The sequence below is a fragment of the Loxodonta africana genome, chromosome 15 (genome assembly GCF_030014295.1).
Source record: "Loxodonta africana isolate mLoxAfr1 chromosome 15, mLoxAfr1.hap2, whole genome shotgun sequence".
Taxonomy (NCBI): domain Eukaryota; kingdom Metazoa; phylum Chordata; class Mammalia; order Proboscidea; family Elephantidae; genus Loxodonta; species Loxodonta africana.
The window spans coordinates 25,914,124-25,939,789 of record NC_087356.1 but is presented as its reverse complement, the minus strand read 5'-3'; the positions used below and the strand labels follow the sequence as shown (position 1 = coordinate 25,939,789).

At 41.5% G+C, this 25,666-nt stretch overlaps 1 protein-coding gene across 1 annotated transcript in view; it reads left to right on the top strand.

Annotated features, from left to right (window-relative positions):
* PAIP2B (poly(A) binding protein interacting protein 2B) overlaps nt 1-25,666 on the top strand; it is a 48,608-nt gene that overhangs the window by 17,124 nt on the left and 5,818 nt on the right. The window contains exons 2-3 of the mRNA XM_003413672.4: nt 11,803-11,951; nt 24,580-24,756. Coding sequence (XP_003413720.1) covers nt 11,814-11,951; nt 24,580-24,756 — 315 coding nt within the window. The 5' untranslated portion in view covers nt 11,803-11,813. The remainder of the gene's footprint in view (nt 1-11,802; nt 11,952-24,579; nt 24,757-25,666) is intronic.

The window sequence follows — 25,666 nt, the reverse complement described above, 5'->3', positions numbered from 1 at the left end:
CTAGGCACTTTCTATAAGCATCTAAACATGCTCTAGATTCTCCAGTCTTTAAAAAGAAATTCTTGCCCTGTCCCCCTCTCCCCTCCAGTTTCTGCCCATTCTTGTCCCTTCACTTGGCAGTGGGACTCCTCGAGTTATCTAATAGTTGCCATTGCCTACAATTCATCCCATCTCTATTTGACGTTCATCCTCATTTCTCTTCATGGAAGCTGCTCTCATTCAAGGCATTGAAGACCTCCATGGTCCTAAATTCTGTGGACATTCCACAGCTATCCTCTTACTTGACCTTTCAGAAACCACAACACTCCCACCTTTTAGTTTCCTGTGGCTGCCATAATAAATTAGCATAAGGTGGGTGATTTAAAACAGAATTTTTTCTCTCATAATTCTGGAGGCCAAAAGTCTAAAACCAAAGTGTCAGCAGATCAAGAGGAGAATCTGTTGTTTGCTTTGTCCAGCTTCTCGTGGCTCCCAGCATCCCATGACTTGTGGCCACATCACTCCAGTCTCTTCCTCTGTGGTCACATTGCTTCCTCCTTTTTATCTTTTCAGATCTCTCTCTGCCTTCCTATTATAAGGACACTTGTCACTGGATTTAGGATCCACCTGGGTAACCCAGGATGAGCTCATCTCAAGATCTGTAATGGATGGAATTGTGTCCCCCAGAAATATATGTTGTAAATCCTAATCCCTATACCAGTGAACATAATCCCGTTTAGGAATAGGGATTTCTTTGTTAAGGTAATGAGGCCATATCAGTGTAGAAGGTGTCTTAAGCCAGTCACTTTTGAGATACAAAAAGAGCAGATGAGGCACAGAAGAGAGCAAGCACAGATAGGGGAAGACAGACGTCACACCACATGAAAATCGCCAAGAAACTGAGGAACAGAAGCTGGAAAGAGACAAGGACCTTCCCCCAGAGTCGACAGAGAGAGAAATCCTCCCCTTAGAGCCAGCACCCTGAATTCAGACTTGTAGCCTACTGACTTGTGAGAAAATAAATGTCTTTTCATTAAAGCCACCTACTGTGGTATTTCTGTGATAGCAACACTAGAAAACTAAGATCCTTAACTATACATGCAAAGACCTTTTTTGCAAATAAGGTGACACTCATGGTTCTGAGAATTAGGACATGTCCACATCTTTCTGGAGGCCACCATTCAACCTGCTACACTGAGTTTCTGTCTTCCCTTGATGTCTGTAATACCACACTCCTCTGGTTGCCTTCTCAACTCGGGCTTCTCCTTCTCAGTCTCCTTGTTTATATCATTCTTCTCCTCTACCTGTCTGTTATAAATTTTCACACACTTTACAACAACAACAACAAAAAGTAGTAGCTGAGGCAGCTTATGCACAACCAAACACCTTACGGGATTTGGTTCCTTGGTTTGGAGGTTTAGAGGCATGGTTTCATGGGACATCCCAGGTAATTGACCTAATACTGTGTTTCGTGCTTCTGTTCTACCTCCTAGTTAATTGTGTAGTGCCTGGGGTTTTAAAAGCTTGCAGATGGCCATCCAAGGTACAACAATTGGTCTCTATTCACCTGAAGCAACAGAGGAAGAAGAGTCAGGAGTGGGAAGAGGAAATGAAATATGTGGCTAATTGCCTCCATAAACAACTGCCCCCTTTGCCATGAGACCAGAAGAACTGGATGGTGCCCGGCTACCACTCTGAACGTTTTGATCAAAGATTCTGTAGCAGAATCCTGATCAGAAGGAGAAATATGCAGAACAGAATTTCAAATTCTCATGGAATCCAGAGTTTCTAGAGCCATGGAGACTGGATGAACCCTTGAAACTATTGCCCTGAGATAAGCTTTAAACTTTAAGCCAAATATATTCCTGAAGTTTTCTTAAAACCAAACAATGGTTTACTTAACTAGTAAAAAATATATGCCTTGAGCATTATGTGTTCCTTTAAGATCTATCTATATGAGATCAAATTGACAACAGCAACTCAAAAGATTAGATAGGAATCTTAGGGGGCAGTGAGGAAGAACTCAGAAAAGGGGGATGAAAATGGTTGCACAACTTGAAGAATGTAATCAGTGTCACTGAATTTTACATGTAGAAATTGTCGCATTTGTGTATGCTCTACTATGTATATTTTCAACAACAATAAAAATATTAAAAAAATTCACACACATCAGGGCTAGGTCTTATCTCACTTTGCCCTTTCTTCATAGGCAATATCTTCTAGTCTGTGGCTTCAGTTACCATTTATACAACTGAATACTGTACTCCAAATTTCTGCATTTAGCCAGACCTGTCCTGTTCTTTATTCATATCCTACTTAACATTACCATTTGAGTATCTCAGAGGCATTGAAATTTAACGTGTCCAAAATAGAAGTCATCACCCTTCTTATTCCATCACCCATCACCATCCACTAAAAATCTGCCCTTCCTACAGAATTTATTAGCTCAGTAAAAGACATCACCATTCACCCAGTTGCTTATGCCAGATTTACCTTTGATATTTCCCTCTTCCTGTCTCCCTACATCCACTTCATCACCAAAACCCATTGATATTACCTCCTTAAGGAAGCCTAGTGGAAAGTGGTTAAGCACTTGGCTGCTAACCGAAAGGTCAACAGTTTGAACCCACCAGCCGCTCCGTGGGAGAAAGATGTGCAGTCTGCCTCCATAAAGATTACAGCCTTGGAAGCCCTATGGGACAGTTCTACTCTGTTCTATAGGGTCATGTTTAAAGTGAAATCCACCCACTTCTCTTTATCTTACTGCCATTTTCTTTTATCCACCCTTGGTCTCTTCAGTCCATTTTCCACATAGCAGCCTGAGTGATGGCAAAATATAAATTGAATCATGCCACTAGGAACCCTTTTTAGTAGTGGTTTCCATTGCTTTTAGGATGAAATCCAAAATCCTCATGTGATTTCTAAGGTCCTGCGTGATCTGGCCCTGTCTGCCTCTCCAACTTCATCTCTCTTCCTTGTCCCTCTCCCGCTGGCTTTCCTTTTACCCACCAGCTTTATACATACCTACCTTCTTTTAGTTCCTGAAGGTTCCTTCTGCCTCTGAGTCTTTGCACATGGTTTTCCCTCTCCTCCCTATTGCTAACAAACTTACATTCATTCTTTAGGTAAAAATGAAAATGTTGCTTATTTAGGGAAACCATTCCTAGCCATTCCCTGCTGCTGGACTAGATTGGGCCCACTTGTTCCCTTATAGCGCCTTTCAGTTCTCTTTTTGGAGCATGGATCATAATTATTATCTTTATTTGTCTCCCCTGATGAAATACGAGTAAGTGCCACAAAGGCAGGGACTGTGTGCTCTGTCAAAACACGAGGCAAGCACAGTACCTAGCACAAATAGGAATTCATATATTAGTGAATGGATCTAATGACCTGAGTTGCTAAGATGAAACTGGGAAAAGGGAAAACCTGAATCCAGTGACAGCATATTTGAAGTAAAATAGTTTTTAAAACCATTATGTACGGTATTAACTGGATTGAACAAAGTTAAGGAAACTTCAGGAAACAGTAGAGACTCATTTTTATATCAGCTGCTCGATAGACTTTTTCGAGGGAATGCAGCTGAAAGCCCCAAGTATTCTTCACAGTCGGGCTGTTATCATGAACATAGTCCAGGTTTACAGCTTCTGAAAAACCTTATTTAACTTCATAGAATAGCTAGTTTTTACTGTGACCATGTTGGGTCTGAAAGTTGTGGCTGTTCAAAGGGTTGAACTGAAGAAGCGTGTGTTCTAGAAATAGCCCAGATACATTGAAAGTCCTGAAGCTCTTTATGGCTGGGCACTGTGGTCACTATTTCACACCACGTATTTTAGACAAAAATCCTTGACCATGGTAAAATACCTAAATCAAATGTTTAGCAGGCCTGAGCATCCCTATTTTGACTATGACTGGGATTATGTGTTTTCCTATCTTCAGCCAAAATGACAGCTGTTACTTTCTATTTTCTAGAAAAATACTCAGCATGTTTGCCATGTATGTAAGAGGGAACAGAGGGGTGGGGGAAAAGAAGTTTAAAATTATTCTTACATTTTATAATGCAATTTAGACGCAGACCAGACATAAATTTCTTTATCTACTTTTGAGGTCTAATTCCAGAAGGACTGCTTCTCAAGCAATGACCTGTTTCTTTTTGTGTGTGTGTGTATGTTTTCTAAGCTGTAATCTTTTTTTTTTTAACTGTACTTTAGATGAAGATTTACAGAACAATTTAGTTTCTAATTAAACAGTACACATATTGTTTTATAACATTGGTTAACAACCCCACGACATGTCAACACTCTCCCTTCTCAAATTTGGGTTCCCTATTACCAGCTTTCCAGTTCCTTCCTGCCTTCTAGTCCTTGCCCCTGGGCTGGTGTGCCCCTTTAGTCTTGTTTTGTTTTATGGGCCTGTCCAATCTATGGCTGATGGGTGAACCTCAGGAGTGACTTCATTACTGATTTGAAAGCGTGTCCAGGGACCATACCCTCAGGGTTTCTCCAGTCTTTGTCAAGCCAGCAAGTCTGGTCTTTCTTTTTGAGTTAGGATTTTGTTCTATATTTTTTTCCACCTCTGTTCAGGACCATCTATTGTGATCCCTGTCAGAGCAGTTAGTGGTGGTAGCTGGGCACCATCTAGTTGTGGTGGACTCAGTCTGGAGAAGGTTGTGCTAGATGTGGTCCATTAGTCCTTTGGACTAATCTTTCCCTCGTATCTTTAGTTTTCTTCATTCTTCCTTGCTCCCAAAGGGGTGAAACCAGTAGAGTATCCTAGATGGCCGCTCACAGGCTTTTAAGACCCCAGATGCTACTTACTCACCAAAGTAGAATGTAGAACATTTTCTTTACAAATTATGCCAGGTGAGCTAGATAGTCCCCAAGACCATGGTCCCTACAACCCTCAGCCCACCATTTCCATCCCTCAGCAAGTTTGGATGTGTCTATGCTGCATCCATGACCCTGCCTCATACAAGTTGTTTTGGCTTCCCCAGTATTGTGTACTGTCTTACCTTTCACCAAAGTTACCACTTGCAATGACTGGTTTCAAACTCTATACATTGGTCTTCTTGACAGAGAAAAGGAAAGATCTTGTAGTAACTGGTGGGTGGTTTGTGTGAGCAGAGTTAGTTGTTAGTGTTTATAGAGCACCTCCACTACTTATCTATGGTTGCATAACAATTTACCCCAAAGCTTAAAACAATAAATATTTATTATCCCACGGTTTCAGTGGGTCAGGGATCTGGGAGCGTGGTTAGTTGGGTGCCTCTGCCTGAGGGTCTCTCGTGAAGATGCAGTGAAGCTGTCAGTTGGGGCTGCTTATTTCATCTGAAGGCTTGACTGGGGGAGGATGCACTTCTGAATTCACTTGCATGGCTGTTAACAGGATTGTTACGTGGGCCTTACCAAAGGGTAGCTGACAATGTGGCGTCAGTATGATTGTTTTTTCAGATTAGACAGGCACGTTTTGTTATCAAATGAAACAATTCTACAAAAACCCGATGGTATTGTACTAAGTATTACTGTCTATCTTTGGGCAGACAACATCTTTTTTTTTTTTAATAGTTTTTGTTGTGCTTTAAGTGCAAGTTTACAAATCTAGTCAGTCTCTCACACAAAAACCCATATATACCTTGCGTATACACCTTGCTACACACTCCCAATTACTCTCCCCCTAATGAGACAGCCCGCTCCCTCCCTCCACTCTCTCTTTTTTTGTCCATTTTGCCAGCTTCTAACCCACTCTACCCTCTCATCTCCCCTCCAGGCAGGAGATGCCAACATAGTCTCAAGTGTCCACCTGATCCGAGAAGCTCACTCCTCACCAGCATCTCTCTCCAACCCATTGTCCAGTCCAATCCATGTCTGAAGAGCTGGCTTCAGGAATGGTTCCTGTCCTGGGCCAACAGAAGGTCTGGGGGCCGTGACCACCAGCGTCCTTCCAGTCTCAGTCAGGCCATTAAGTCTGGTCTTATGAGAATTTGGGGTCTGCATCCCACTGCTCTCCTGCTCCCTCAGGGGTTCTCTGTTGTGTTCCCTGTCAGGGCAGTCATCTGTTGTAGCTGGGCACCATCTAGTTTTTCTGGTCTCAGGCTGATGTAGCTTCTGGTTCATGTGGCCCTTTCTGTCTCTTGGGCTCGTAATTACCTTGTGTCCTTGGTGTTCTTCATTCTCCTTTGATCCAGGTGCATTGAGACCAATTGACGCATCTTAGATGGCCGCTTGCTAGCATTTGAAACCCCAGATGCCACTCTTCAAAGTGGGATGCAGAATGTTTTCTTAATAGATTTTATTATGCCAATTGACTTAGATGTTCCCTGAAACCATGGTCCCCAAGCCCCTGCCCCTGCTACACTGGCCTTCGAAGCATTCAGTTTATTCAGGAAACTTCTTTGCTTTTGGTTTAGTCCAGTTGTGCTGACCTGGGCAGACAACATCTTAAAGCATCAAGTGTAAATAATTTTATTCTGATATTAAGTGCCAGTGATCACCAATTTTCACACAAAATGGTTTTTCTCTCTCTTTTTTTTTTTTTTACTGCAGTTAAAGGACCATTGCTGGTCAGCTGAAGAGGGAAATGTTTGGTTTGCCATTCAAGAAGTTAGTCAAAGTAATGTAGATAAAAACGGCAGCCATATAAATCAGCGTGGCATTGCATCCAAGCAAAGGACAATAGAGTAACTCAAAGAAATATGTCCACTTAGTTAATCAAACTGTGTTTTACTCTTTGGAGTTTACAAGAGTCGGTAGTACCAGCTAGCTAGTATCCAATATTAAACTTAGCCATTCTGATTCTTGATCCTTCTTAGGTAACCAAACATTCCCCTCCCCTCTGGAAGCTTTGGGGATATTTTCTTTGTTCCCATTACACTAGAATTTTACAATGATGTGAGCCTTGGTGTAGGTGAGGATCAAGTGAAATAATGATTGTGAAAGGGCAAACAGGATGGCTGGAGAAACAGGGTACTCCTGGAGGGCAAGCGTGGGAGGGTGAGCTGGGGCAGAGCTGAGAACAGAAAGAGAAGGTTACATGACAGTCTGGAAGCAGAAAGTCAGGGCAGTTAAAGGTGACGATCCTTTCTTACTTTGGTGCCTTGCCCAAGTTGGAAGCGTTCAAATGCCTAACTCCGGAGCTACCACTCTAGCAAAATCTCCCCACTCTCACTCGGCAGCTAAAGTCAAGGGGCACATTAAGCACCAGTTCACTCTCACCCAGTAGATCCACAAACCAGTGTTGTTCTTGAACTAACCCAGCAACTCAGAGAGGTTGTTTAACCCCTGAATCTGGTACCTTCTTTGGTCTTAACTATAGCACTGTCTGGGTGGTTTTTAAAGTGAACTTGGATAGATTACATGCCACAAGTCAAATCATAGATGTGAAAGTACTACAGCTTCTAATTGGTTTGTTTTGGTTTGAACCCCTGCAGAGAATTTGCCCTTCCACCCCAGATATACTTAATCAGAATCTACATCTTAACAAGATCCCCAGGTGATTCTTATGTATAATGTATTTTGAGACACACCACCCTGCTAGTGGCTCTCAGAATTGGTCCCTAACCAGCAGCATTAACATCACCTGGGAACTTGTTAGAAATGCAAATTCTCAGCAGGGGCCCGAACCGGACCAGTTCCAAGCCCTGGGAAGTATTTTATATAAACTGTTAAACGCTATACAAATTAAGTTGCTAGATTGCTGTTATTTGAAGACACCGAACTTTGCAATTATGTGGAAAACACAGATTGAAAGGTATAAAACATAAATCAACCCCGTATATAAACTGCGGTGGGAAAACCAATGTTTTGAACTTTTCTAAAGTGTTTGCGTTAAATTCGTTAACATCCCATGTTGAGTTTATGGTGATTTTCCATTCCCTTTCTCATGAACTAGTGTGTCCTGCAGTTTGCTGTCTGTGCTCTGCCTTGCTTCTGAATTAGAAGGCTTACTCTGTTTTTCTTTTTCCTCTGCCTTCCCTTTTTCCTTATGATCATGTGCACCCAGGATTTAATTTTCTGGTGAAGGCAGATGTTTCAGAAACCTGAGCTCTGGTTTTCTGGAGATGGTTTCCAGTTGACGGTGAGAAATCACTGTGCTGGTTGTAAACAACTGCCAAATAAGTCTTTGGAAGTATAATGCAATGTAAGTGCTACCCAGCAAGCTTAAGGACTTTTTAGCGTCTGTGCTTAGGAATACCCTCCTTACTTATGCAGTCGCTTTGGCATTTAGAGTAGATTTGCATCTGTCATTGTTATGCTGCCAGTGGAGGTAGTAAAAATAAAGAACTGGTTTCCTCCCTTCTGTAAATCAAAACCAAACCAGTTGCCATTGAGTCGCTTCTAACTCATAGCAACCCCAGAGTAGAACTGTGCTCCACAGTTTTAAATGGCTGATTTTTTAGAAGTATGGAATTACTATTATTATGGAGCAGTATTTGGAGTACCCATTGATTTCTTTTGTCCCTTTTTTCTAAAATAAGATACATTTCATACTAGGTGACCTATTCAGATCTACAGTGAATTAAATGGGTTATGTTTTAAATGAAATTCTTTTTGAACTGTGAGTTTTCCCATCTATCCTTTACTCTTCACAATTCTACTTAGCCTTCTGAGAAGATTAGACTGCTGCCAACCAAAAGGTCTGCAGTTTGAATCCATCAGCCGCTCCTTGGAAACCCTATGGGGTGGTTCTACTCTGTCCTGTAGGGTCTCTATGAGTCAGGATCGACTTGATGGCAACAGGTTATGGGTTAATGTCCATACCAGGTTACAAAATTGCAAAAACTTTTAAAGGATATTAAGCAAGAATTTTTTTTGTATGCTTAGGAGTAGAGAAGGGATTTTTCTTGACTGTTGCCAAGATGGAAATGAGTGGGGAAGTGATTTGTTAAAGAAAACTTAAGCCTTAAGGGATGAGGGCTGGAGTGGGGGTTGATGGAAGCTGGGGTAGAGAGGGAAAGCAGCCTGTACACAGTTGATCACAGATATTTATGGAGTTCCTGATAGTGTGGTGAGTTACAAAGTGTGTAAACCTCCATCTTGCTTTTTAGGAGTTGTGAATCTAGTTGGAAGGAAAAAATTTATACATGTGAAATAGGACAATTGAGTACTATTAACATGGCATACCCTAGATGCAATAGCTTAGAGAAGGGAAGAGGTCAGTGAAGACTGGAATGGTTTTTGAAGAATGGTTATGATTTAAATAAAGAAAACGGGAAAAAAAGACATATTCCAGATGATAGCATAACATGTCAGAATGGATTTGGAAGCTGAAGTAAATGATTTTTAAAATGCACACATACTTTAAAAAGCCATAGACACAGTATACATACAGACAAAGCCATGGACAGAAATTAAGCTCAGCAAAAACTGGCACACATACAAAGGTATTATAATAAATATAATAAAGTTCCTACAAAAGATATATACCCTGATAGAAAAATGCGCAAAGCACTTTAGCAGGAGTATTACAAAATAAGAACTATGAATGACCAGTAAACATGTATCAAATATATTTAGCTTCAGTAAAAATCAAAGAAGTATAAATGTAAACATTAAAATGAAAGCTTTATCTTATGAGACTGACAGTGGTTTAAAAAATAATACTCATGTATCTGGAGAAACAGGCACTTACACACCACTGGTGGGAATTTAAATTCTTATGGCAGTGTGGCAGTAAATCAGGAGCCTTAAAAAACTAACATTTTTTATGTAGCCTTCATATAGTTCTAGCCTAAAGAAATCATTAGATAAGATGCACATAAATCCATCCAACCTTTATAATGCAGAAACACTGGAAATATCCTAAAAGACAATGTGGTTGTATTAACATAGAAATGAGAAAAAACAAATGAGGGAACGACTTGGACCCTATGATCGTATCGCTATAAGAATGGGTACTTGGGGAATGTCCACCTATGTATGCATACACGTAGGAGAAGTTGGAAGGCTATATGCATTACATTGTTAATTGTTCTTAATTCTAGGTAGTTGAGCAATTGGTGACTTGTGTTCTTTGTGCTTATCAATGAAATGAACATGTATTATTCTTTTGAAATCCATTTTAAAGAAAAACAGTTTGAGAATCAGAATAAGAGATAATTGCCTACAGTGGCCTTTAAGAATGTATTTCTTCTACCTATTTAAACACTGGGATTTGGCATGGAGAGATTTACCCTTTGCCTGGAAAGCTAATAGAGCCTCAACATTTTTTTTCTTATTAATCTTAAAGAATTGTATAGTTGATAACTGTAGGATTTGTTTGGTTTCCTAACAGTTACAGACTGTATATACCATGATAGAAAAATGGGCAAAGTAAAAATGAGCAATTTTAATAGTCAGTACAGCTGGACTATACCAAAAGCCAAGAAGTTTCCTGAATACAACCAAATCCTTCTAAGGCCAGAGTAGCAGGGACAGAAGTCTGGGGACCATGGTTTCAGGGGACATCTAGGTCAATTGGCATAACAAAATGTATTAAGAAAACGTTCTGCATTTCACTTTGGTGAGAGGCTTCTGGGGTCTTAAACACTAGCAAGTGACCATCTAAGATGCATAGATTGGTCTCAACCTACCTGGATCAAAGGAGAATGAAGAACACCAAAAACATGGTAAAGATGAGCCCAAGAGACAGAAAAGGCCACACAAACCAGAGACTCCATCAGCCTGAGACCAGAAGGACTAGATGGTGCCCGGCTACCACCAATTGCTGCCCTGACAGGGAACACAATAGAGAATCCCTGATGGAGCTGGAGGACAGTGGGATGCAGATCTCACATTCTCGTAAAAAGACCTTTAATGGGCTGACTGAGACCGAAGGGACCCTGACGGTCATGGTCCCTGGACCCTTTGTTAGCCCAAGATTGGAACCATTCCCGAAGCCAACTCTACAGACAGGGATTGACCTGGACAATAAAATAGACAGTGATACTTGTGAGGAGTGAGCTTCTTGACTCAAGTAGACACTTAAGACTATGTGGGCAGCTCCTGTCTGGTGGTGAGATGAGAAGGAAGAGGGGACAGGAGCTTGTTGAAAGGACACGGGGAATACAGGGTGGAGAGGAGGAATGTGCTGTCTCATTAAGAGGAAAGCAGCTAGACAACCAGTGACTGCCCTGACAGTGAGCACAACAGAGAGCCCCTGAGGAAGCAGGAGAGCATTGGGATGCAGACCCCAAATTCTCCTTAAGAGACCAGACTTCACGGTCTGACTGAGACTAGAAGGACCCCGGAGGTCATGGTCCCCAGACCCTCTGTTAGCCCAAGACAGGAGCCATTCCCAAAGCCAACTCTCCAGACAGGGATTGGACTCGACTATGGGATAGGAAATGATACTGGTGAAGAATGAGCTTCTTGGATCAAGTAGACACATGAGACTATGTTGGCATCTCCTGTCTGGAGGGGAGATGAGAGAGCAGAGGGGTTCAGAAGCTGGCCGAATGGACACGAAAATAGAGTGTGGAGGGAAGGAGTGTGCTGTCTCATTAGGGGGAGAGCAATTAGGAGTATACAGCAAGGTGTATATAACTTTCTGTATGAGAGATTGACTTGATTTGTAAACTTTCACTTAAAGCACAATACAAATTAAAAAAAAAGAGAGCAGCTAGGATTACACAGCAAGGTGTGTATAACTTTTTTTTTTTATGAGAGAGTGACTTGATTTGTAAACTTTCACCTAAAGCACAGTTAAAAAAAAAAAAAAAAAAAGCAGTTTCTGTTCCTTTATAGTTAAAGTCTTTGACTTAGAACCTAAGAAGCTTCTGGAAGAAACTGGGTGTTATAGGTTCCCTCGATCCTTGTATTTATTTTAGCCTATCTTTTTGCTCCTGTTTAGGCTCTATCATAATGAATGGATCCAGTGTGGCCAATACATCACCCAGTGTAAAATCCATAGAGGACCAGGGGATAAATGGGCATGATGAGAAGGAAAACCCATTTGCAGAGTACATGTGGATGGAAAATGAAGAGGATTTCAACAGACAGGTAAAGAAAGACGTGGAAGGCAAATGATGCATAGAACTCAACAGCAGTAATACTATACTGTCGGTCCATTAAGAAAGAAATGGGTGGATTGGCTTTAGAAAAACTTAAAAATACACAGAGGCCTGATCCAGAATCACCAAGAACCATCTTCAGCTGGTAAGAGAGGATAGTGACAGTACTTTGAATGAAAATATTGATGTATTTCTGCCACAGTGATTAAAAGAGGACACAAACATCAGACTAATCCATTGATAGCTGAAAATCCTTACGTGATGAGCCCATGTATAACCAAGTAGATTGGTATGTACTGCACACTATGATATGTCCTGAGTGTAATTCATGTTACAGAGTAACTGCTGCAGAGAGGCCTTGCTCTCACCTTATTTTGGGTGTGTTTGCTTATTGAATTTCTTTAGGTGACTGTAAGCCACTGTAGGAATTTCCCAGAGTTTAAATCAAACCAGGCTCCTCCTGGATCCCAGGCTGTGTTTAGCTTTTGTGTTGACCTACCTGTTCCCCTCTGCCTTTATCCATCCTTTGAATGAAAAATAGATTGTTGAAAGCATAAGCCATTTGTACTAGCTTTGAGAATAATCAATGACATCCTCTTGGCCCCACTGAGCAGGATTGAACTGAGACTATTAGGAACCAGGTGTCTGACCTATGAACTTACTTAGGCATTTATCGTACTCAGGCAGAATGCATGGAAAAGTACTGGAAAACTAGGACTTGCAAAAAAGAGAGAGGAAAAAAAAAAAAAGAAGCTGAAGAAAGACAGTCCAGAAACTGTCATGGATTGAATTGTGTCCCCCAAAAATATCAATTTGGCTAGACCATGATTCCCAGTATTATGTGATTGTCCAGCATTTTGTCATCTGCCCTGATTTTCTTATGTGTTGTAAATCCTACCTCTACGATGGTAATGAGGTGAGATTAGTGGCAGTTATGTTAATGAGGCAGGATTCAATCTACAAGATTAGATTGTGTCTTAAGCCAATTTCTTTTGAGATATAAAAGAAAGAAGCGAGCAGAGGGATATGGGGACCTCCTAACACCAAGAAAGCAGTGCTGGGAGCAGAGTGCATCCTTGAGCCAGGGGTTCCTGTGCTGAGAAGCTCCTAGTCCAGGGGAAGAATGATGACAAGGACCTTCCACCATAGCCAACAGAGAGAAAAAGCCTTCCCCTGAAGCTGACACCCTGAATTTGGACTTCTAGCCTTCTACACTGTGAGCTATATCACACACAAGTAAAATTTTGCTGAATGTCATTCAAAATTGTCTGCAGCAGTATATCAACAGGGAACTGCCAGAAATTGAAGCCGGATTCAGAAGAGGATGCGGAACTGGGGACATCATTGCTGATGTCACATGGATCCTGGCTGAAAGAAGAGAATACCAGAAAGATGTTTACCTGTATTCTGTTCACTGTGCCAAGGCATTCGACTGTGTGGATCATAACAAATTATGGGTAACATTGTGAAGAATGGGACTTCTAGAACACAATTAATTGTGCTCATGAGGAACCTTTACATAGATCAAGAGACAGTTGTTTGGCAGAACAAAGGGATACTGGTTGGTTTAAAGTCCGGAAGAGTGTGCGTCTTTCACCATACCTATTCAATCTGTATGCTGAGCAAATAATACGAGAAGCTGGACTATATGAAGAACAGGGCATCAGGATTGGAGGAAGACTTGTTAACAACCTACGTTATGCAGATGACACAACCTTGCTTGCTGAAACTGAAGAGGACTTAAAGCACGTATCGATGAAGATCGAAGACCACAGCCTTCAGTATGGATTACACCTCAACATAAAACAAAAACCTTCACAACTGAACCGATAAGCAACATCATGATAAACAGGGAAAAGATCAACGTTGTCAAGATTTCATTTTACTTGGATCCACAATCAACACCCATGGGAGCAGCAGTCAGGAAATCAAAAGACGCATTGATTGCACTGGGTAAATGCGCTGCAAAAGACCTCTTTAAAGTGTTGAAAAGCAAAGATGTCACCTTGAAGACTAAGGTGTACGCCTGACCCAAGCCATGGTGTTTTCAGTCACCTCATGTGCATGTGAAAGAGGGACAATGAATAAGGAAGACCAAAGAAGAATTGATGCCTTGGCGTTGTGGTGTTGGCGAAGAATATTGAACATACCATGGACTGTCTTGGAAGAAGTGGAGCCAGAATGCTTCTTAGAAGCAAAGATGGCAAGACTAAATCTCATGTACTTTGAACATGTTGTCAGGAGTGATCAGTCCACGGAGAAGGACATCATGCTTGGTAAAGTAGAGGGCCAGCAAAGAAAAGGAAGACCCTCAATGAGATGGCTTGACACAGTGGCCGCAACAATGGGCTTAAGCATAACAACAATTCTGAGGATGGCGCAGGACCAGGCAGTGTTTTGTTCTGTTGTGCATAGGGTCGCTATGAGTCAGAACAACAAGAAGACTGTGAGAGAATAAATTTCTCTTTGTTAAAGCCATCCACTTGTGGTGTTTCTGTTATAACAGCACTAGATAACTAAGACAAAAAAAAAAGATAACTAAGACAGACTAAAAATTATAATAACTTGTCTGAGAGAACTAGGAAAGCAATGACAACTTTACCCTTGGCGGCTTCAAGGATTGTTATAAATAAATACCAGACTCTTAAAAAGGGCTGAAGCCCGGGTGGCGTAGTGGTTAAGAGTTCAGCTGCTAACCAAAAGGTCAGCAGTTCGAATCCACCAGCTGCTTCTTGGAAACCCTGTGGGGCCGTTCTACTCTGCCCTGTAGGGTCACTATGAGTCAAAATTGACTTAACAGCAATGGGTTTGGCTTTTTTTTTTCTTTTTTGGTAAAAAGGGCTGAGCAGATAAACCTATGTTCACTCATATTCCCCCCAACCTTAATATTCAGAGGTAATACTAGCTTGACAACTTTATTTTGAAACTGCTGTGTGACATTCAGGGGCCCTGGTGGTGCAGTGGTTAAGAGCCCAGGTTGAATCCACCAGCCACTTCCTGGAAATCCTATGGGGCAGTTCTACTCTGTCATATAGGGTTACTATGAGTCGGAATCGACTCAATGGCAACAGGCTTGGTTTTCGGTTTTTTCTATGATATTCAAGTTAGGGATTGACTGTTTCAGAGAAGCCTTCTTTGTTCCTCATTTGGTGGTGCAGTAGGGTTTAGGAATCTGGGATCCGACTAATGCCATTTCTCCCTGCACATTACTCTGTTTCCCCATGGTGAACCGTACAGTGTTTGCCCATCACCACCAATCCCATCACTAGCATAGTTTTCATGCATACTACGCTTCTTGAGTTGGGTCTTAAGAAGAAAGAAATTGATTTCTAACTAGCAGCCCTGATACAGTATCTTCTGACTTTGTGATGAAATAAGAAACAACTAAACACCACCAAACACTAGGAGCAACAGTCATTGTTCTGTTGAAATGATCTCCACTGACTCAAAGGCTGATAGAACTAGATTGAAATGTAGTTTTAAAGGTTAAGTCCCTGCCTTAGTCTGGGTTCTCTAGAGGAGCAAAACCATTGAAGCATATATAAATAGAGAGAGAGAGAGAAACTTGCTTCAAGGAAATGCTTCACCCACTTGTGGGGGCTGGCAAGTCCCAAATCTGTGGGTTCAGGTGACAGGCTGTGAAGACCTCTGCTGGGTCATATGGTTGAAGGGGCTGACAAACCCAAAATTTGTAGGAATTGCATTCACAGGAATGCAAGGGTTGGTGAATCCAAAATCCTCAAGTCAGGTGACAAGCCAGAGACATCTGCAGCTTTATGTTCCCAGACCGGAGGTCAGGCATTAAGAGAAGTACAGGGTCAAGAAAAAGAGCAAGCTTCGCCAGAACATCCATTTATATACTAGAGGCAGGCCATATCCCCAAGGAAACTCCCATTTCAACCAACTGGCTGCTCACGTCAGATCACAAAATGGAAGGTGATTACATAGTGTCTGCCAAATTACTGAGAATCAGAGCCTAGCCAAGTTGATACATAACATTAACCATCACAGTCCCAATAAAGGTTACCTAATTTATTCAAGATCTAAGAAAGTATAACTCAGGAAAAAAAGGAAGTGGTAAGGTCTTACATTAAAAAAAAACAAAACAAAAAAAACCTGTTGCCATCTAATCAGATCTGTCTCATAGTGACCCTGTAGAACAGAGTAGAACTGCCATATCTTTCTCCCCCGGCGTGGCTGGTGAGTTTGACTGCCAGCCTTTCAGTTAGCAGAAAAGAACTTAATCACTGCCCCCAGCACTCCTTAAGGTCCAACATACTATTTATAAATGTGAATGGTTTGTATCTAACCCACACCTAAACATACACACACACACACACACACACACATAGAATTAAGAGAGAAGAGAAAAAGACTCAGTTGGATTAAGAAAAAAATAAAAGATAAAATCTAATTATGTACAGTTTGTAAGATTAATTCTTACTGGCTATCCAAGCTGAGGAAAAAGATGAAAAATGTTTGGTGAGTTTTAAAATCTTGTGGGTTTTTTTGCATATACATTTCTAAGTAGGAGTTTTTTTTTTTTAATTGTGCTTTAAGTGAAAGTTTACAAATCAAGTCACTGTCTCATACAAAAGTTATACATACCTTCCTATGTACTCCTAGCTGCTCTCTACCTAATGAGACAGCACACTCCTCATCTCCACCCTGTATTCCCCATGTCTATTCAACCAGCTCCTGTCCCCCTCTTCCTTCTCTTCTTGCCTCCAGACAGGAGTTGCCCACATAGTCTCAAGTGTCTACTTGAGCCAAGAAGCTCACTCCTTACCAGTATCATTATCTATCTTATAGTCCAGCCCAATCCCCGTCTGAAGAGTTGGCTTCAGGAATGGTTCCAGTCTTGGGCTAATAGAGGGTCTGGGGACCTCTGGGGTCCCTCTAGTCTCAGTCATACCATTAAGTCTAGTTTTTTTGAATGAGAATTTGAGATCTGCATCCCATTGTTCTCCTGCTCCATCGGGGATTCTTTGTCATATTCCCTGTCAGGGCATTGAACAGTGGTAGCCAGGCACCATCTAGTTCTTCTGGTCTCAGGCTGATGTAGTCTCTGGTTTATGTGGCCTTTTCTGTCTCTTGGGCTCATCTTTACCATATGTCTTTGGTGTTCTTCATTCTCCTTTGCTCCAGGTAGGCTGAGACCAATTGATGCATCTTAGATGGCCACTTGCTAGTGTTTAAGATCTAACAAGGAATTTTTTGTACTCTGTAACCTCCTGTCTTTTTTTGCATGGGGTATCTCATAAGTAAAAATTGGGATAGATATATTCCAAATTGTGATTAAGGGTGATGTTTTCCTTCTTTTTTAGTTTTCTAATTTTCCAACGCTTATACAAAAAAAAAAAAAAAAAAAATATGGGGAACAAGTTCACATGTGAAGGCCCTAAAAGAGAAATATCTGAAGTAAAATGCTTCCAAAAGGGAAAGCATAAAAGATTATAGAGGCTTGAGACTATGTTGGCATTTCTGGCCTGGAGGGGAGATGCGAGGGTGAAGGGGGTTAGAAGCTGGCGAAATGGACACGAAAAGAGAGAGTGGAGGGAGAGAGCAGGCTGTCTCATTAGGGGGAGAGTAACTGGGAGTGTGTAGCAAGGTGTATATGGGTTTTTGTGTGAGAGACTGACTTGATTTGTAAACTTTCGCTTAAAGCACAATAAAAATTATATATATATAAAAAAAAGATTATAGAGGGAAAATACCAGGCAAATTAAAATAAAAGAAAGCAGGAGTGTCGATATCAATATTGGATAAAGTAGATATTGAAGGGAAAAATATTAAATTTCATGAAAAAGAATTCTGCAATAAGAGTTATATATTTATGGATTTTTTCCAAGTAACATAGCAATAAAATAATAAAGGGAAAAATTACAACACAATAGAATCCACATCCTAATGGGACACCTTCACTTACATTTATTCATTCAGCAAATATTTATTGAGACAGATAATTAATGGACTAGATGCTTTGGCTGATTAAGTAAGCAAAACATTATAAGAATACAGAGTATTTATGTTAAATAGTCTTGATTTAATTGACATATATCAAATTTTGTATCCTACAAATAGCAAATGCCTTATTTTTGAATATCCAGGGAGCATTTATCATGCTCCATTGTCTGCTAAGCTAGAGAAAACATCTGAAATTACCGTAAGGTGCAAATTGTACAGGTTATATTCTCTGGCCATGGAAGATTAAATTAATAACAAAAAGCATGAACTATTTAGAAATATATTTATGTTATAAATAAAACTTTGGTTAAAGAGGACATCAAAAGCAGTTACAAATGATATAAAAATTGGTGACACTGAGAATATTTCATATCAAAACCAGAGGGATAGGGACAAAGCTATGCATACAAAAATTTTTAATCTAAAATGCTCCTACTAAGCAAAAAGAACCTAGAAAAATAACCATATAAACCTATGCAAAGGGTTATACAGTTTGAGAATCAGAATAAGGAGTAGTTGCTACAGTGTTCCTTAAGAATACATTGTTTCTATGTATTTAAACATTGGAAGGAGCCCTGGTAGCACAGTGGTTAAGCGCTCGGCTGCTCACTGAAAGGTTTGCAGTTTGAACCCACCAGCCGCTCCAAGGGAGAAAGATGTGGCAGTCTGCTTCCGTAAAGATTACAGCCTTGGAAACCCTATGGGGCAGTTCTAATCGTTCTGTTCTGTCCTGTAGGGTCACCGTGAGTTGGAATCGACTGTACAGCAACAGAGTATCTAAATATTAAGGCAGCCATAATGATCGTGATTAGGGTCTAGGACATATAGGAATTTGCCATGGAGAGATTTACCCCTTGCCTAGAAAGACTAAGTGAGCCTAGACATTTTTTGCTGTTTCGTTTATAAGGTTAACTTGAGTAGAATCAACCCTGAGTTTCCAGTACTGAAGTTATATATTCTCAGAGAAATACCACTGGTACAGAGATTTTAGGTCAACAAGGTATGTGTTCCCTGCCTCCTATCCTAGCCTGGGTTCCCTGTGCTCTGTTCTATCCTGGGATCCCCCAGCGGATCACTTTCTTCTAGTGCTATGTAAAAATAGCAGCTTGGCATCTGACCCCCTCTAACTTTTTAAGGGAGAAAGAGAATCAAGATCAACAGCCCAAGGTTGATTCCTATGAGGCAGAGGTCAAACATACCTCCACCTTCCAGCCTTTTGACACCAGCTGTCCCTCCCATGGCACTCTCTACTTCTCTGCTGGATTTGATAATTCATTGCAGCAGCCACACAGAACTCATAGATCATACACACTGTTATGGGGTTTATTAGGGAAATAACAGGTTACAGCTCAGGATACAGTTCTTCAATCAGAACCGCCTCTTCTCAGCCATGCCCCCAGGCAGGCCTTTCTCTAGCCCTCAGCCAGGTCTCTGCCATGCTCAGGCAAGTGTTCCAACACTATTTAGTTCCACCAATAAGTACCTGAGGCACCCCACTCTACCAGTAAGGCCTCGGCCCGAAGGCACTCAGCTCTCTCACTCTGTTGGTCAGCGAGCTTGGCTCCACCACGTGCCTGGAGGTACCCCACTCCACCAGCAAGCCTCCTACCGAAAAGCACTCAGCTTTCTCACTCCATGGGCTGGGAAGCTCACCCTGCCATCTCTTGCCAGTCTCCTGATTCTGCTGCTGCCATTTCTCTGCTGCTGCTTCTCGCCATCTTGCCATCTCTGGTTTACAGTTCTCTCTTGTCTAGGAGGGTCTCAGTGCAGGAATTCCAGGTCCAAAGGACACACACTGCTCATGTCTCTTCTTCTTGGTGGTAGTTAGGTCCCCTGTTTCCGCCTCTGGGATGGCTCATTTTAAGCCTAGCAGGATGGCAAAACTGACCAGTCCCCTTGTTAGAGTTCCATATACCTTATTTGCATGTCCTGCCCCCACAAGAATGCCATGCACCTTATTTATATTATCAGCAGGCCATCCAATCCCTTTGCTGGGCCACAAGCACCTTAGCTGCATAGTCCTACCCAATCATTGAGCCCTTGTGTAAGAGCTCGACTGTTAACCTAAAGGTCTACAGTTTGAATCCACCAGCCACTCCTTGGAAAACCTATGGGGCAGTTCTACGCTGTCCTGCAGGGTCACTACGAGTCAGAATTGACTCAGTGGCAACAGATTTGGTTTCTTTGGTTTTACCCAATCTTTTGGGGGGAGTTGCAAGACCATGGCTAGGAAGGCCATATAAAAGCAGTCCATCACACTGCATGCTGCCTGAGGCATCTCTTGGTTACCCACATCACACCTCAATGATTAGCATAGCACATAAAGGTATATAGCTAAGTGTAGCAGATGGGCACCTGTCGCCACCTTGTGGCTGCGCCGTATTTTACTGCACTGACTATACTCGTCAAAGCTGAGGAAGAAGGGAGGAAGGATGCTGGCAGAGTTTTGAAATTCTGCCTTGTTTTGTTTACTATATTTTTCAGACTCTCTAAATGAGCGTTATGGATTGAATTGTGTCCCCCCAAAATGTGTGTCAGCTTGGCTAGGCCATTGTCATGGGTTGAATTGTGTCCCCCAAAATATGTGTCAGCTTGGTTAGGCCATGATTCCCAGTACTGTGTGGTTGTCCTCCATTTTGTGATTGATATAATTTCCGTATGCCTTGTAAATCCTAATCGCTGCTTGTGGTTAATGAGACAACATTAGATTACGTTAAAGAGGATTAGGGTGTGATGTAACACCCTTGCACAGGTCACACCCCTGATCCAACGCAAAGGGAGTTTCCCTGGGGTGTGACCTGCACCACCTTTTATCTTATAAGAGATAAAAGGAAAGGGAAGCAAGCAGAGTGGGGGACCTCATACCACCAAGAAAGCAGCACCAGGAGCAGAGCATGTCCTTTGGACCCAGGGTTCCTGTGCAGAAAGCTCCTGGTTCAGGAGAAGATGTGATAAGAAGGACCTTTCTCCAGAGCCAACAAACAGAGAGAAAGCCTTCCCTTGGAACTGATGCCCTAAATTTGGACTTTTAGCTTACTAGACTGTGAGAGTATAAACTTCTGTTTGTTAAAACCATCCACTTGTGGCATTTCTGTTATAGCAGTACTAGATAACTAAGGTAGCCATGATTCCTAGCATTATGTGATTGTCCACCATTTTGTGATCTGAGTGATTTTCCTGTGCATTGTAAATCCTACCTCTATGATGTTAATGAAGCAGGAGTAGAGGCAGTTATATTAATGAGGCAGAACTCAATCTATGAGATTAGGTTTTGTTTTAAGTCAATCTCTTTTGAGATATAAAAGAGACTCGAGCAGAGAGACAGGGGAACCTCATACCACCAAGAAACAAGAGCCAGAAGAATAGCGCGTCCTTTGAACCCAGGGTCCCTGTGCTGAGAAGCTCCTAGACCAGGGGAAGACTGATGACAAGGACCTTTCCCCAGAGGTAACAGAGAGAGAAAGCCTTCCCCTGGAGCTGGCACCCTGAATTCAGACTTCTAGCCTCCTAGACTGTGAGAGAATAAATTTCTTTTTGTTAAAGCCTTCCACTTGTGGTATTTCTGTTACAGAATTACTAGATAACTAAGACAATGTATATACTTTTTTTTTTGAAATGATTTTTTTAGTCTGAAGATAAAATGTTCTCTATACCATATGTCCACAATTATGTGGATCAGAGTATGCCACAAGAAATGATGGAAATAAATGACTAGAAGATAAACAACACTTATTTCAGAAAGGCAAAATTGTATATGATGGTTATTTTCTCTCTTTTTCCCCAATTTTTATAATGGCAAAACTGTAAACTCATAAGTTATTAGAAAGGCAGAGTGACCTTCTGTATCTGAACTGTAAGCTTTCCTTTTTCTGTTTAATACGAACACTGGTAAGATGAGAATTCACAGAGATAAACTATATAATTTTATTAGTCAGATAAGGTTAAGCCTTGTTCCTAGAAATCTCTATCTTCTGCTCTCTTTTTGAAATGTTTTCATGGAAATTTGTGTGAAGGGGTGAGGTGTGGCTATTGAGCATATGAAATAAGGTTGCTTTAATCTGATGTGCGGTGACCTCTGAGAAAGAACAGCTGTGTGCAGACAGCCAGCCTGGTATGCCCCAAATGGGAACCAAGGTGCTGCCAGAATGTGAATCTGAGATAGAGAAGTGTGTTAGGTGGGATAAGGCTAGACTGCTTCAACAAAGATTCAACAGTACATTGTCTAACGTCTCTGTCACGTTAACAGCCCAACTAAGCATTCCAGGTTGACAGATAATTCTGCCACCACATGGCTTCTTCCATGGGGTTGCTTTGCCATCCCCAGGGCGTTTTAGCTAAGCAGCTGAGGGATAATTAGGAAGTCTAGCAGCTGGGAAAGGGGGAGAGAGTGAAGGCCAAGGCAAGGGGTTTCCTTTTAACCAGGTGATGCCGAGTTGCCCACATTCCTTCTGGTGACATTCGGTTGATGAATAGTCACATGCCACATCCAGCATGGGCGGGAAGAAATGTGGTTTTAACTGAACAGCCTGGTGCCCTGGGAAGAACAGGGAAACGATTTAGGGGGCTCAGCCAGCAGTTTCCACCCCAAGGGACTTACTCTGAATAGCACATATGCCATGTCATCAGTCACACCTTTGTGCCCAGGTGTATCTGTCTTCATCGGTTGTACCAGTGAACAAGAGTAGATATTTTGTTGTTGTGAAAATGTATATAGCACAACATCTGCCAATTCAACATTTTTCAGGTGTACAATCTGGTGACATCAGTTACCTTAATCGTGTTGTGCAACCATCACCGATAATCGTTGCCAAGTTTCTCATCACCACAAACAAAAATAAGATTTATGTTTAATTGAACACAGATTTAATAAGGAGGAGCAAGCTCTTTGTTCTTAGAGAGTCAGGGCAGATCTTGAACATTTATGTCAAGTCTCGTGGCTTGGAAATCTGTCGTTACTTTAAGTACTTCATGACTATCTCATTGAGATTTAAAATAGCGTGGCTCACTGTAATTTGAAGCACTATTCTTAAGTCTTACTACCATGACTCTTCCTCTGAATTTATGAGGCAACGACATGGACAAATTTGGTTGATTTTTTTTTATTATCGTGGTAAATATATATGTTACAAAACATTTGAAATTTCAACAGTCTTCACATGTACAGTTCAGTGATAATATGTTCGTCATGTTGAAACATCATTGGGTGATTATTTTTTGCTCTACCTCCGCTCTGATGGTGGCACTAGTGAGCTGTGAATCTGTCACCAGGCCAGCTGCAGGAAGGGGAGGGCAGATTGTGTTCTCAGTCACACTCAAATCTGCAGAGCGAGCCATACTCTTTACTAATCATGTTCATTACTAAGAGTTAACAATGTATGCAAAGGAGTATAAAACATCTAGGTATATATTGCTTAAATTTAAGGCCATGTTTAAGAAATATGGAGTTGTTTAAATATTCATATATTTTTTCTTGTTTCAAAAGAATACAACATTGATGCCATCTCATTTTCTGGTGGTGTGCCAAAAAGTGTTCCATCTTTCTAAGATCCTGAAAGTATTTTTCTCCCATGGGGACCTCGTTACCAGGAGAGTGGGCCAGAAGCTGAGCAATAGTTTTTGATTTAATCTCCACTTTTTTTTTTATCCAGGTAGTGAAACCCTGGTGGTGTAGTGGTTAAGTGCTACGGCTCCTAACCAAGAGGGTGGCAGTTCAAATCCGCCAGGCACTCCTTGGAAACTCTACGGGGCAGTTCTTCTCTGTCCTATTGGGTTGCTATGAGTCGAAATTGAATCGACGGCAGTGGGTTTTTGGGTTTTGTATCCAGGTAGTTAACCCAGTGCGGTCGAGTCGATTCTGACTCATAGCGACCCAATAGGACAGAATAGAACTGCCCCATAGAGTTTCCAAGGAGCGCCTGGCGGATTCGAATTGCTGACCTTTTGGTTAGCAGCCATAGCACTTAACCACTACGCCACCAGGGTTTCTACTATGAGTTGGAATCGACTTGACGGCACTGGGTTTGGCTTTTTGGTTGGTTATCCAGGTAGTTGAAACCCTGGTGGCGTAGTGGTTAAGTGCTATGGCTGCTAACCAAAAGGTCGGCAGTTCAAATCCACCAGGCGCTCCTTGGAAACTCTATGGGGCAGTTCTGCTTCTGTCCTATAGGGTCGCTGTGAGTCGGAATCCACTCGACGGCACTGGGTTTGGTTTTTTTTGGGCTTATCCAGGTAGTGAGCTAGTCACATAGTTACTGTGTCTTTTTTCATACTTGTAAAATGGGGAATTTAAGAAGGTTGCTTCTTAACAAGATCGAAAAAAAGAATTTCAAGCTCTCAAATGATTATCCATAAGTGCTAGATGAATGGAAAATGTCTGTGGTATGTTAGAAATACTAGAAGATCTGTGAAGAGCTTGAATTTCTGCTATTTTGAATAACTACTCAGTCTTATTGTTGATGGAATTTGATTGCAAAAATTAGAAATATTTTCCCTAGCCTGGCATTAGAAGCATCTTCATTCTTAGTAGATGTTATACAAAATCATTCTTTATTGTAATGTAAAAACCTCTGGAGGGAAGAGGTGAGCAGAAACCTGGAAGGGAGGAGTTCCATTGGCACAGTCAGTCTGAGCTCCTCCCTTTTGCTTGCTAGGTGGAGGAGGAGCTGCAGGAGCAAGACTTCCTGGACCGCTGCTTCCAGGAGATGCTGGATGAGGAAGACCAAGACTGGTTTATTCCATCACGAGACCTGCCGCAGGCCATGGGACAGTTGCAGCAACAGTTAAATGGCCTTTCAATCAGCGACACTCATGATTCTGAAGATATTTTGGTAAGAGCCATATGTGGTTCTACATGCAGTGTAGTGAAGAGAATATGGGATTTGGAGTCACAGAACCTCTTTCTTGGCTCTGTAACCTTGGGCAAGTCTCTGCAGCCCTGTAAGCTACTCTTTCTTCACTCACCACATAAACATTACTAAGAGGGTCCTTTGAAGACACATTGCACCTCATAAAGCTCTGTGAAAACATTTATTATTGCCAGTATCACCACTTTCCATTTTTCCCTAAGGTGCTTTTCAAAGTGGAATTGGGACTAAGAATAAAAAATTGAACACTGAATTGGTTTGGTTTCAAATTATGATTTGCTGCTGCCCTTCCCTTTTAATACCTCCCAAATCTGTATTTAATATAGTTTTGAATGTTATAAACATTGCCTGCCCAGTTTGGAAGGAACATACTCCTGAGAGCCCATTTTCCACTTGGAAGACCAGATAGTCTAATTCCCTGTCTGCCCTGTTGATTTAATGTGTTCTGTGACTGATACAGTTCTCACACAACTCCTGTTCCGAATGACTGTGCCCTGTGGTTTTGCTGAGGTTTTGGATATTCACATGAGAGTACATAGGTAAGGAGGTGAGGAAGAAAGATGACAAAAAATAAGCATTGTGGTAGCCAAACTGGTTTCATGGAAAACTCTTTTGACTTTCATCAAGTTAAGATACTCAGTGAATTGAAATATTCCTTTTGGAGTCAAACTTATGGGCCTCTGATGAGAATTGGGAAAACGTCATGAAGGAAACAGGAGTCCAAAGTAAGGAGAAAACAAGGCTGGTCAGGGCTTAGTGTGTCAGGAGCCACTGGGAGCAGCCCAGCTTTTGTGTTTATGGAACTCTGGCATAGGTTGCAGTCACAGCCTGCTATACAGAGAATTTTATTTATTTCTCTCCTTGAGCTGAAGGA